The sequence below is a fragment of the Hoplias malabaricus genome, chromosome 5, assembly GCF_029633855.1.
Source record: "Hoplias malabaricus isolate fHopMal1 chromosome 5, fHopMal1.hap1, whole genome shotgun sequence".
NCBI classification, from domain to species: domain Eukaryota; kingdom Metazoa; phylum Chordata; class Actinopteri; order Characiformes; family Erythrinidae; genus Hoplias; species Hoplias malabaricus.
In genome coordinates, this window is record NC_089804.1 from 44,271,192 (window position 1) to 44,284,848 (window position 13,657).

The following is a 13,657-nucleotide window of genomic DNA, read 5'->3' on the forward strand; positions in this document are numbered from 1 at the left end:
TACACATGTTAGAAATAAATGCTGCAGTATGAAGACCAATATTAAATATATATCATATAAAATATTTCATTTCATTCTTTTGACCTACTTATATTATTTGTGCTCTTATCTAAAACACACACGTGCAAACTTATAAACTGATGCTGCGCTGTTGTGTGTATCCCCTGCTGATGGAGACCGGAGGTGAGGCAGCTTTAATTGGGTCCATTCTAACAGAGCAGCACTCTGCCCTCAGGGAGTCAGTCAGTCTCTCTCTTTCTCTCTCTCTCTCTCTCTCTCTCTCTCTCTCATTTCACAAACATGCTAATACAAAAACAAATTTCCACTTTCTTTTTCACGCACAAACACACAGATACCCCCCTCCAACAAAGACTGAGGCATACACACAAGCCCTATGCATGGCACAATATTATTTGGATTCTCCTCAAAGGCTCCACTTGGGCAAAATATAAAATGGCTTATTGGTTCACTACTGGTCATCTGGGCAACACACAGTGCTGTTCACTCTGTGTGTGTGTGTTGCACTGACCTTACAATGAAGTTCACTTCAATACAAACAGAGCTAAATGAGAGGTTTGCTTGTGCATTACATCACCCATGGCCGAAGGCTCAATATGTGTCATTTAGCTACATCATTAGCCGCAGAAGACTACTGTAATTGAGGTGAAATTGAGCGACTGAAAACAGGGCTGAGTGGAGTAGAGCTGTGATTCAGGAGGACATTTCGGGTGAGTGCTTGAAAAGAGAGGGCACTTGAGAAAAAGAAAAGATATTGAACTTGTGTCTGGAACATGATTGAGACTCTTTTTACACCCAGAGTCGTGCAGGGCTAACGTCTCAGGGTCAATCCAACAATCTGTGCATTGTTGAGAAAAGAGTATTTCTAAAGTCTCTTGGTGTTGACCATTTTCCTTCAGTCTTCTCACCTTCCTTGCACTCCAGTGCCACCCTGGACTCCAGATTGTCCATCTGCATCTGCAGCCTCTTCAGCGTGAGGTCATTTTCTCTAGATTTGCGCTTATAGGCTATAAGGACGAGGATGACGATGATCAGGAGGAGACCACCACCTGCTGCAATGCTTACGATGGCGGGCAGAGTCAGGAGGCTGTCTGACAGGATGTTCACAGAGCCGGGGGAGACGTGAAGACCACCCACCTGCACCTGAGACAGCAAACACACAGACAAATATGGCGCATTGTGCCCTACATTCAAGAACAGATTGTGACTCACAAAAGAGGTAATGATTTCAGTTAATCAGAATGTTTTGTAGTATTATTATTAATAATAATTATTTTCGATGACCTGCACTAGATATGCAAACACCCATGTCAAAAAAGTAACACTGGTTAAAAAAATACATTTTTTCTGTAAGTCAGGCTGAAGCACAGCCTCCACACAGCAAAGATAGAAACGCCTACTGAGAAGCATGCCTAGCTCCTTACAAAGATGTGCAGCACCTCATGGAATTGTTTGTAACTCACTCACTCACTCACCACAAGGGGCACCTCTTCTCCCATTCTCATATTTGATGACTGTTCATAAATGTATATATAATTTTGCTGATATTTGCAGTTCTGCTTTGTGCTCAAATATAAAACTGAACCCTTCGGTCAATACATAGGCAGTATCACTAGGACAGCTTTTTTACATGTTCGCAAAATCGCCAAGATTAGAAATGCCTTATTCCTGCATGACGCAGAAACATTAATACATGCCTTTATTAATTCAAGGCTTGACTATTACACACTACTGTTAGGATGCACCAGCATCAAGTTCTGCATCGATTACAAAATTCTGTTATTAACGTACTCTACATGGGCTCGCTCCTGAAAACCAAGATACTACTTTCTATTATGAGCCTCCACAATTACTCAGATCACAGAGTACTGGATTTTTAATAGTTTCCAGAATTCAGAAGGCCTCAGCTGAAGGAAGAGCTTTTTCTTATAAAGTCCCCCAAACTCTGGAATGATCTTCCAGAAAATGTTCGGGACGCGATTGCAATCTTCAAATCTAAGCTAAAATCTCGTTTGTTTAGTTTAACTTTTGGTAGTTAATTCTCAACCATGGATAAAGGCGGTAGATCCAGGGGGTCCATGGACACAGGGAATTATAGTAAATTGAGACACAGGTGCTGTCGTCCAATTCTGTGCAGTGAAACACACGTTTACACATACACTAATGGACTCTAGGTGGTAGTGAGCACACATACCTGGAGCGGTGGGCAGCCCTGGACACGGTGCCCGTTGGGGGTTAGGTGCCTTGCTCAAGGGCACTTCAGTCATGACCTGCTGGCTCTGTGGATCAAACAGTAACCTTCCGGTTACAAGCCCAGTTCCCCAACCACCAGGCCATGGCTGCCCCCAGGCCTTAACCACTACTACCTTAACCCTAACACCTCTTTAGTGCAATGCTTTACATAAAGGGGACATAGGGATTTTTGTGCCCATTAGGACAAGAAGTTAACACAATGTAATTATGTAAACAGATTTTTGTCCCCACAATGTGAATATTTAGAACACACACGCGCGCGCACACACACAGCATACACTTTCAGCAGATTCACTGCATTGAGCCATTCGGTGACTACAGGGTGGAACTAATAATTGCCTTCTATTTTTAAACAAGCTTTTAATAGCTAAAGCTCTGTAGATGTGATGGAGGTCTGACCTGCTTAATCTGGACAATTAAACCATAACACAAGCAATGAGAAAGGATTTTGCTCTCAGACGCTTGGTACAAAGCCTACTCACTTTAAAATAATGAAAAGCATATAAAAACGCAGCAGTAATATGTAAAAAAAACGTGTAACAGAGGAGCGATTGAACCCTAGATGTCAGGTCATACTGATCTGTGGTTTTTCCAAGCAGGGAATCGAACCCTAGTCATCAGCTCTTATTGATATGTGCTTTATATTTTTTTGCAATTAGTCTGCTTTACTAATCTGTATTTACTAGAATTTCACATATTGCTTCATCCAGTTATTCAAATAAATAAACTAATAAATGCAGATATGAGATACTACTACAAAACTCTTTGTCACACTCTTACCATGACTTTGTACTGGCCCGTGAGATTGGGGGGCTCACAGAGCAGCTGGGTGTCTGAGACAGTGACTGAGCAGGGGGTCTCTCCAAGGAGAACTGTGTAGTTCAGCTTCACTCCACCTGAGGCTGGGGGAACCAGGTTCTTCCCCTGAGACAGACACACACATGCACACACACAAGATGCATTAAAATAAGACTAGGGCTGCGCAGTGTATTGTTTACGTTTTTCCATTTAAGTAATACAGTAATTAAATATACATTTCCTCCATGTCTATCATAACGTATACTTTAATGCTTTATACATTATAATGTATACTTTTATAATGCACACTTTAATGCCATTTATCACAACAACCCTGGACTCCTACCTTTGTTCATAACCTGCAGTTCTAATCACCATCCAATATGCTATGCAATCTCCTGTGAGTTCATGGCCAAGCAAATACCCCACCCTCTGCTCTACCACAGACCTGGACTCCTGCTGATCTAATGTGATCACTCATTGAAAGGGCATGCTTCCAATCAAGTTTGATGAAAAAGGTTCTACCTTCAGAATGATGGGTGAGCCTGGCTTCTGCTCTAGGACCCCGTTGGTGCTGAGAGGCTCGAAGTAAGGGTTGGGGTAGTATAGGAAGTTGGTGTTGTTGTAAACCAGAAGAGTCTGGACGTTATTGAAGATAAAACCAAACTCGTCAGCGTGTCTCACAGACTCCAGCCCAGGCTTGTACTCCGTCATTAGGGATGGAGCAAAACAGCTCATAGTGGTGGTGTTCAGGACTTTACATACCTGAGTGAGGGAGAGAGAGAAACATTATTATTATATAATATAGTGTATTAATACTTAAGTTATTTTTTCAATATGACATTTCATTCATTCATTATTCATTCATCAACCACTTATCCAGTTCAGGGTCGTGGTGGGTCCGGAGCCTACCCAGAATCACTGGGCGCAAGGCAGGGACACACCTGAGGCACACTCACAGATTCACTTACACACTCAAACCTAGGGACGTTGTGAGTAGCCAATCCACCTACCAATGTGTGCTTTTGGACCATGGGAAGAAACCAGTGCAACTGGAAGTAACCCAAGCAGACACATGGAGAATACACCACACCACACACCTCACCTAACCCTAACCTGGAGCAGCCCCACTTCCTTTCAGACCCAAAACACTGAGGGGTATTTTCACAGTGGAATTTAAAGATAAAGTCTGAAGACTTAATATTGAAGTGTGATATGGAAAAGTAAAAAGATGACAAGTTAATATAATAGATTTTAAAATTTTAAATGGTGAAATTTATGTAATGAAAATGGCACCAAAAAAAAAAACGAATTACATAATTACTGTTTTAAATCAATCAAAAGGTAGTCTCTGGATATTTCAGAGTACTGTAGAAAGAGAGTTGGTGTAGAAAGAGAGAGAATGTGTGTGAGAAATGTCCATTCATCTCTCTGCACTGTAACTAATTGGTATTCACTTATTCTTTTAACATGGCGTCGTTGGGAGTAGGTCCTTTTGATACCTTTATTTCTTTAGAGGGGTATTCATCTGCTAATGTGAACAGCTACGGGAAGCACGTTTTTATTTCTTTCAGAGTTTGAGTCAAAAAAAAAAATGGAGAGAAGCCTCTTAGAAAAGTCTAAAGTATGTACAGCACACAAAAAAAAAAAAAAACAACAACAACAGCAAGATCACAGAGCTGGAGTGTCCTCATGCTCTATTTCTCAAAGCTCCTGATATCAAACATGAAGGAGCCACGATTCAGACGAGTGAAGAACCAGCAGAGCACCTCCTTCTGCTCTTCTTGTGTCCTTAAAAACAAGGCCAAGCACTCCTGATTGTACAGAATGACAGAAAGATTAATTCTTGAGTGGCGTTTGGTACAGGGTTAGTACATGTTCCGTAGATAACTGTAAGTGCAGAGGAGCAAGGGAATGTTTTATTTGCATCTAATGTAGTTGCCAAGCTGTTATACTCCTTAGCTAAGACCCCTGATCACAAAGTGCCAGTGTGAGGGCAAGAACATGCTACTTCCAACACACATATAACCAGTTTCTACTTCAATATCAAATTGTTTCTAACAATGGCACTGAAGGGTTCAACACACTTGAAGGAAAATGCTAACCTGCCCACCCAAAGAGAGAGAGTGCTTTTCAAATGTTGAGGGTTTTCACACCCTTTTAAGCCAGCTGCTGCTCTATGATATTCCACAGTTACCTGTCAGTGGTGTTCCAAATAAGTGGAAGCTACTGGGAACAACAGCAACCCAGCCACAAAGTGGTAGGCCATGTAAAATGACCTTTGGAAATGTAGTGCATTTACATTGTAACTATAGGACACTAAGCATTTTTTTGGCATGCAGAGAGGTAGAACCTTGGCCTTACAAAATAATTAAATGATTGATTCTTTTGTGTAATATATGGACATTACTGCAGTCATTTTGGCAGACCTCAGTGTCCTCCATTGTGCTTACTTGCATGTTTGTTTACATATGAATAAATGTCATGGTTATTTTAGAAACGCTTGCTCTGTTCTGTTCTTTAGTTTTCTCTGGTCTCTCTATTATTGGGCCGCTATTTGGATTTTTTTTAAAAACAGTGGTTTTACTTTATTTATGTTTTATTTATTTAAAATATATATTATTTTCTTTTTATTTTCCAATTCCAAGGTTTGGATATTCTTAATTAATTGGTTTATTGTGCTATTAAATTATAATTTGATCAGTGGAATAAAACTGACAATAATATAATTAATTCCAGTTATTTCTGGAACAATTCTTTTTTATTGACCAGAAGAATGACTATTGTGACAGGTTAACCTATGTACCAACCAGGCATATATACTCTACACTCACAAATACAAAGCAAAAATTACTCCACCACACAGACATGTTGGTTCAGTTATATACTTTTGAGAACCTCCATTGAAATAATGAGTACTGTTAAATTACACCTAACCTTTAACTTCTGTAACCAAAAATTATTCATTCATTATCATTAGTTTAAAAAATCTGGTCCTCATAAATTTATAAAAACATGTTCACCCCCAAACACATTAATTTACACCCAGACACTGAGGCTTCCCTTCCATGCTCCAGAGAGTACCTCTAACTCCCAAATAACAAAATTGATTGCTGTGAATCCTTGCCTATGCTGCAAGGTTTTCATCTCATCTCCCTCTGTTCTCTAGGGGAAAACTTAATTAGAGCTAAATATCTTCAAAGCATGGCAAAAACCACGCCCCCATACCTGTGCGGCGAGGAGAGTGATCAATGTAAAACTCATTCTGGACACACGCAAAACTTGATTTTGCAAATGGGAAAAATATAACTTACACATGCCTCCAAGATTCAGACATCTGAGCCTGACATCCTCTTGGGTCAGGATTCACATGTCAGTGCTCCACCACCCAAATCATACCAGCTCTGGGGTGGTCCTATTTGTTGCTTTTCTACTTCATGTTACCTACTCGAATGAATACTGCTCAGCTTTTCGCTTTTTCATTAGGTAAGTCTAGTACTTGGAACTGGGTACATTTGTAGTCCCTGCTTATTTGTTGTTCCAAGTAAGCCAAGTAAGGACTAAACATTACCTGTAAACCTTCCAAAGTGCTGATTCGCTGACAGACTTATCAATCAAGACAAAAGGCTGATGTCCAGCAAAACTAGCCATTTACAAAATATCCAAGCTACATTAGCGCTCACATTTTTTTATCAGACTCACAACAGCCACATGTAAAATTTCGCTGTGTTTTTTTAAAAAGATTCTTGGATTGGTGGCCAATGAAAAAATCCAGGGAGAAATGCACAGTGCAACACAAAAAAAAAAAACAACTGACCTGTGTTGAGTCCCTAACAAAAACGACAACAACATGCGAATACACGATGAGAAAACAATGCTTAACTTTACTGCTATCGCTGTTGTGGTTTCCAAAACTCAAGGTTCCTGTTAGAGACATGGCTTTGTGAAGTGACCAGCCACATTTCGGTGAGGAACCGTTGCAGGGGAAAACAAACCAAGTACCATGAACCAAACAGCAAACAGAGCCAAGCAGAGTAGGCACCATTTAGTCGAAAACAGGCAATTGTGGCACTGATCAGTGAAGAATATGGAGAAAGGTGGCTAACACATGGACTACAATCTGTAATTGTAGGACTACGAAGTGTATCTGTATGGTCAGTGGAGATAAGAAAACAGACAATATGAACAATAGCAAGTGTCTGCTATGAACAGGACTCAGTAAGTTTGGTGCCATGCTGCCGTCCTACTGTGTAATTGCTTGAAGCAGCCAAAGCCATCAGGAGCTTCTGGCCTACTGTCAAACAGAGGTCACTTAGGGGGCAATACTGCAAGAGAAAAAAAAAATAAAATAAAATAAAATAAAATAATCAAAAAAAGCCTTTACCTAAGCTTTTGCTCATCCGTGTGTGTATGCCACACTATTAACAAGATTGCTCTTTTTATTTCACTGAATGGCCATGACCTGCAAGACTTTCATACCTAATGAACATGCCATAGCTTCTTTTGCTGAGAAGCCCAAGAATGTTGAAAACACAAAGCATACTCCTGATTCCACTTAAAATATTATCTCCTTTTCAGCTTCCTGAACTGGCAGAGCATTTTTCAGCTACCCTTAAAGGGATGCTCAGAGCTCTGTATTCAGATATCTTCGCTCATCTTCCCTCTGTGTAAGTGTCATAGGGGAGAGAGAGAGAAGGAGAGGGAGAGGGAGAGGGAGAGAGAGAGAGAGAGAGAGAGAGATAGCAGGGACAGATGCTACCCCAGCAATGCGCCTCATGCTGCTTGGAACAGCACCCGCACTAGCAATTTACTGCTGGCTCACTATACCATCTGCTCCAAACTGGCTGGATGCTACTTGGGTTTCTACCATGTTCCTTTTTTCCTCCTCTCACCCCACTATGAGCAACCATTATTTGTGCCATCTTATACCCTTTCCGGATTGCATATTCATCCAAAATAATCCAGCTGGCCACATAATAAATATGTATGGAGCATAATTTTAAAGAATATATTTCGTTTTTATCTGTGAAGCTCCTCAGAGAAATGCAGTTTTTACAGTTACAGCCACCTAAATAAAACAGTAGGTAGGATATTTGGATAGGCTAAAAGAAGCATATCAAAAAAAATGATAAAAAAAGAAAAATGCTCCCAACAGAAGTATAAGCAGGAGATATGCATAGTCTAAATCCCCATATGAGGGGAAAGATAAGATAATTACAGTGATAAACATTTTTTTTATAAATGTATACTATTTTTGCACATTTGATTCATATTTGGAAAAGTGAAGCAAAAAAAAAGATTGTATAATTACCAGAGGAAAACAGATTTACCATTTATGCTGGTAGATCTTTCATTTGTTCAGATTTCACAAGGTGATCTTACATGTAAGAAGGTTGGTGCTCACTAAATTAAGGTCTAAATTGTCACACAAGTAGTAATAAGTAATAAAAAAACTGGGACAAATTAAATACAAGAGGAAATAAGTGTATAAGTGCAACATACTAAATACTGTGAGAAATTTTAAAATAACTCCACACCATGGTGTATGCTGAATAAATGGACTGGCAGGTTCCTCTAACCCATTTCCCACAGTTTGTTAACATACATGGCCCTGGAAGCTCAGGTTACTTAGTTTGGATTCTAATTGGGATGTTTTCAGTCCTTCAAAAAAATACCTGGATCCCCTCTCTGACTCACCAGGATCCTCCAGCGTGAGTCAGCTGAAATCATGGCTCCACCTGCCTGCCATCACTAATGAGGCAGCTAATCTCACAGCTTCCTAGCTTCTTTTAACAACTAGGCTCAAATAGAAGAGGTCACATAAGGTGACAGCTGACCAACACTAAAGCTTATGGGGGTCGTCCAACCAGAACCTAAAGATAAACCTCCAGATAGACTTCTGAATTTGATAAGCCAGACAGCTGGAAGCTGAGACACAGGCAGAGATGGAAAGTACGAATAAGAGAGTAGCTTATGGGATTTCTGCATGAAGGAGGCTGTTAATGTAAGACTCTGCTGAGGCTCCATGCTGAAGGATGAGGGTCAGGACACACCATTAAAAAGCAGGAGCTCAGAGGGAGCAGAGGCTCTTGAGGTGCATGTGGAATAATGCCCTTTGTTTCTCACAGTGTATGGTCAATTGAGCTTTTGCCTTACATACTTCATTAGCCCCATTCACAATGTCTTCCAATGGTCATGATCCCTACCACAGAGCTATTATTTGGGTGGTGGATCATTCTCAGCACTGCAGTGGCATGTTAGTGTGTGTTGAGCTTGTATCAGTATGGTATGCATTTATGATAAATTCTTAAACCCAGTAATTATGAGTTTTTTCATACACTCTTTCTATTTCCACATTATTGACTGTAATTTTGACTTCATTCTTCATTTGTCAATTTCCGAATGTTATAAACCTTGTTTTATTTAAATTGAGTGATAACCTTAATATCAATCCATTTCTTTAATACTTCCAATTCCCTTCCCACTACATTCAGAAGCTGTTCCAAAATTTTCCAGAGCAATATAAATGTGTGTCATCAGCAAATAAAGCAGCCTTTAACAAATAAGACACTTTACAGATGTAATCTATATATAACATATAATTTGGGTCTCATCACTGAACCTTGTGGGACCCCACAAGTGGCCTTCAGTAGCTTTGATTTTATGTTATTTGTTTGTACATATTGATATCTGTCACAAAGGTAACTCAAGCCAAGTATATGGCACTCCTCTAATACCATCTCTCTTCAGTTTTTTTTTTTTTTTATTAATAGGTCACGATCAATTGTATCAAACGCCCCCACAGTATTTTCCTTATTGTCTATTGCAGTATACAGTAAATATCTCTTCTACCAGTTGCATCACTGCCATTGAGTTGGACCAATTTGCTCTGAATCCGTACTGTGGATCACTCAATAATTTATGTTTTTCTATGAACTTTTCTAGCCTTTGAACAAACATTTTTCTAGCATTCTTGGTTCCATAATCTCCTTTCATTTCTTTAGCAATTTCTGTTATTTTATTTTTGATTATATTATCTTCTTTTTCTGCTGTTCCAAAACCTTTTGGAACCTTTTTAATAATGCTATTCAGCACATTCCATGTACCTTGAGCATTACACACATACTTCTACTGTAACATCTGATAATATTCCTTTCTGCTAAATAACAAAATGGAGCCTGTCATGCTTTCGCCCTGTCTAGTGTGTTCCTGCTCTGTCTGTGTCTCCCTTGTTTGCCAAGTACAAACTCTGTTGTTGTTTTGGTCTCAGCCTTAGCTCCACCCTCTTGTTTTGCCTCCTTAGTGGTCCTGACCCCTCGTTATTAGTTCCCAGGTGCTCCTTCTTTGTGTTGTCGTCTTATAGTCCAGGTCAGTGTTTCCTGTTTGTGGGTCATTGAATGTTTGCAGTCTGTGCTTTATGTCTCATAATCATGTTTCATATTCTTGCTGTGTTATATCTTGTTCTATGCTTAAAGCCTTTGGTTTAGTTTTTAGCCTTGTTTTATGTTTAGATTTCATTTAGCCTTCTTATTTAGTGTTTAGTTTCTTGGTTTGTGTTTAGCGCCCTAGTCTTAGTATTTAGCCCCCTAGCCTTTGTATTTACTTTAGTAGTCTTTTATTATAATCTCCTGCACTTACCTCCATCCCTGCTCCTCACTTGACAGAGCCAGTTACTCATAACACTTATTAATTTATTTTTATATGTCTTATAAGAAAGATATATGTCTTATAATAAAGGTTCTTTAGTTCTTTTGTTTTTAGGAATATTTTATATAGATTTTTTTTTGTTTTACATGCGTTTGCTATTCCCTTGTTAATCCATGGTTTGCCCACAAGTTCTGCCTCCTTGAAAGTTTTCTTAAAGAACAGTTTTATTCATATAACTAAGGTAAATATGGACAAAAAACCTCCTTTTTCATAAACCTCAGCCCGGTTTTTTTTTTACTAAGCCCAACATGAGAGCAGCGATAGCTTCTGGTGTTCTGTGTCTTATCACTTTAAAAATGTTTGTCCTATGTTCATTTTGTATATTAAGAACACTATGAAGAACTGCAAAAACAGAAAGGTGATCACTTTTGTCATTTATGAGCAATCCACCTACTATTGCACTCTCAATTCTGTTTTAAATATGTTATCAAGCAGTGTAGCAGTGTCTGTGGTTATTCTTGTTGTTTTTATAATTTCAGCAAATAGATTGATGTACATTGTAGTGATAAATTCGGTTGTTGTTCTATGTCCATTTGGCTTTAACAAATCAATATTAAAATAAACACATACAATTTGTAACTTTTTGCCATTCAGTTTGTCAATCATCCCACCTATTTTATCATTGAATGTTTCAATAGACATTCCTGGTGTTCTGCATAGACAACGGATTAATATGTTTTTATAATGTTTTATATTCATTTCTGTAGTTACACTTTCCTTTATGTTTTCTATAGCATTTGACATACTTTTAACCACACTGCACCTTAAATGTGTATCAACATACAGAGCAACTAGACCTCCTATTTTATTGTTCCTACTGATATTGTATAGCTCATATCCATCCAGTTCTACATCAGAGATTTCTCATTATCGAGCCAAGTCTCAGACACAGCAGTGGCATTAAACTTTTGGAATTTTCTCAAATACTTGATTTTAGGGAAGTTTCTGTTGAGGCTCCTACTATTAAAATGTATTATTGATAACACACCTTCCATATTCACATTATTATTAAATAGTTATTTTGTGTAATACTCACAGTTATAGATAATGTGTTTGTAGAAGTGGATTTCAGCATAAATATCTTTTCCAAACTCATATTTTTATATTCAGTGTGATCAAATGTTTTAAAATTCATATGTTCATACTTGCTATATTGGGTATTATGTAACTGGTCACACACACCTCATTATTATCTATGAATTTAAAAGTCTTAGAACAGGAATGAATAATCCTTGTTGGAATCTACAATTTGATTGAGTGTAGTTCCTGGTAAATACTTATAATCTGTATTAGTCAACTATCATCAACATCTCCAAGTATATTGCAATATATCATGACAACTATATATATATATATATATATATATATATATATATATATATATATATATGCAGGACAGTGCAAGAGACAGAAAGCACCCTTCATGCATTTCCATTTGTGATCACACTTCAGATTAATTACTTATGGGCTGCCCAGGCCTATTATGAGGTCTGGTCTCTGTGGTGGTCAGTCTGTTGTTCTGAAAACACCAGTAGTCTCTCTGTTTGATCTGAAGCTATTTAATTACTGATTGTCCATCTGTTGCTGCACTGTCAGGTGCCCTCTCCCTCATTCATCTGTACTCCAAGGCTACTCCCATAGGAAGGAACTGATATTTTTTCAAGAATCCCTCCTCAATAATAACCAACCGATAATGTTCCTGTGTTCAGAAACTAAAGCTTGTGAATTGTCCAACATCCAAATGATGGTCAGCAGTGTTTGTCTCTTTCCATCATGCAGATGATCTACAGTAAGTACTTGTAAAACTATGAAGTCCATCTCTATAGTATAGTATATTACAGCAGTAGTATACTACACTGTACTATATCATAATAATAGTAAAGTACAAAATAGCAATAGAGATGTACAGATAAATGATGCCGTGTGATATAAATGTGTAGTGTGATATGAATGATAAACTGGCAAAAGGATTTTTTTTTTTTTTACAATTGGTGGACATTAACGAAGTAAATTTAATTTACTTAAGTACTTTTTTCATGTATCTGCACTTTACTGAAGTATTTCGTTTTTGGGCAACATTTTAATTTAATTCCACTACATTTCAAAATCCAATATCTTACTTTGTACTCCACTACATTATGAAAATCAGCAGTTCCATTTTGGTTCATTTTTGAATAAAACCATAACATATCTGAACAAATTTCCTGGCTCCGCACAGTTCTCCACATGGCACACTGTGGCGCTGAACGAACATAGTCTGAACTAATCTATTACTGCAGCACAGCTCATGACTCAAACATGAGTGAGGTAGAAGATGAAACAGGAGATGTTTGTGTTGGTATGTGTGTATGTATATATGTATTCACACACACACAATATTATATATATATATATATATATATATATATATATATATATATATATATATATATATATATATATATATATATATATATATATATATATATATATTATATTGTGTGTGTGTGCGTGAGTGTGTGTGAATATATATATATATATATATATATATATATATATATATATATATATATATATATATATATATATATATATATATATATGCATATGCAGGCCTATATCTTGTGTTTGAGTTTGGCATTCGCTTAAAAGTGATCTGCTGGGTGGTCTTTGACACTGATTGCTTGGAACATCATCTGATTGCATATGTTTCTGAAGTGCTTCACTTCACAGCCCTGCTGAAGTGGCTTTCTGATCAGCTGATAATGCTTTGGGAATCCATCTCGTCTCATCATTACTGCCTCTCCCTGCCATTCTGCATGCCAGACGCTGTCTTTTTTCCCCACCCTCATCCTCCGAAATAAAATGGAGGCAGAAAAGAAAAAAAAAAAACCTTTTTACC

General features: G+C 38.0%; 1 protein-coding gene across 1 annotated transcript in view; it reads right to left on the reverse strand.

Moving 5' to 3' along the window:
- Positions 1-13,657, reverse strand: part of plxna2 (plexin A2) — a 301,903-nt gene that overhangs the window by 46,383 nt on the left and 241,863 nt on the right. The window contains exons 18-20 of the mRNA XM_066670429.1: positions 3,595-3,834; positions 3,052-3,195; positions 927-1,161 (exon numbers count right to left, since the gene is read on the reverse strand). Coding sequence (XP_066526526.1) covers positions 927-1,161; positions 3,052-3,195; positions 3,595-3,834 — 619 coding nt within the window. The remainder of the gene's footprint in view (positions 1-926; positions 1,162-3,051; positions 3,196-3,594; positions 3,835-13,657) is intronic.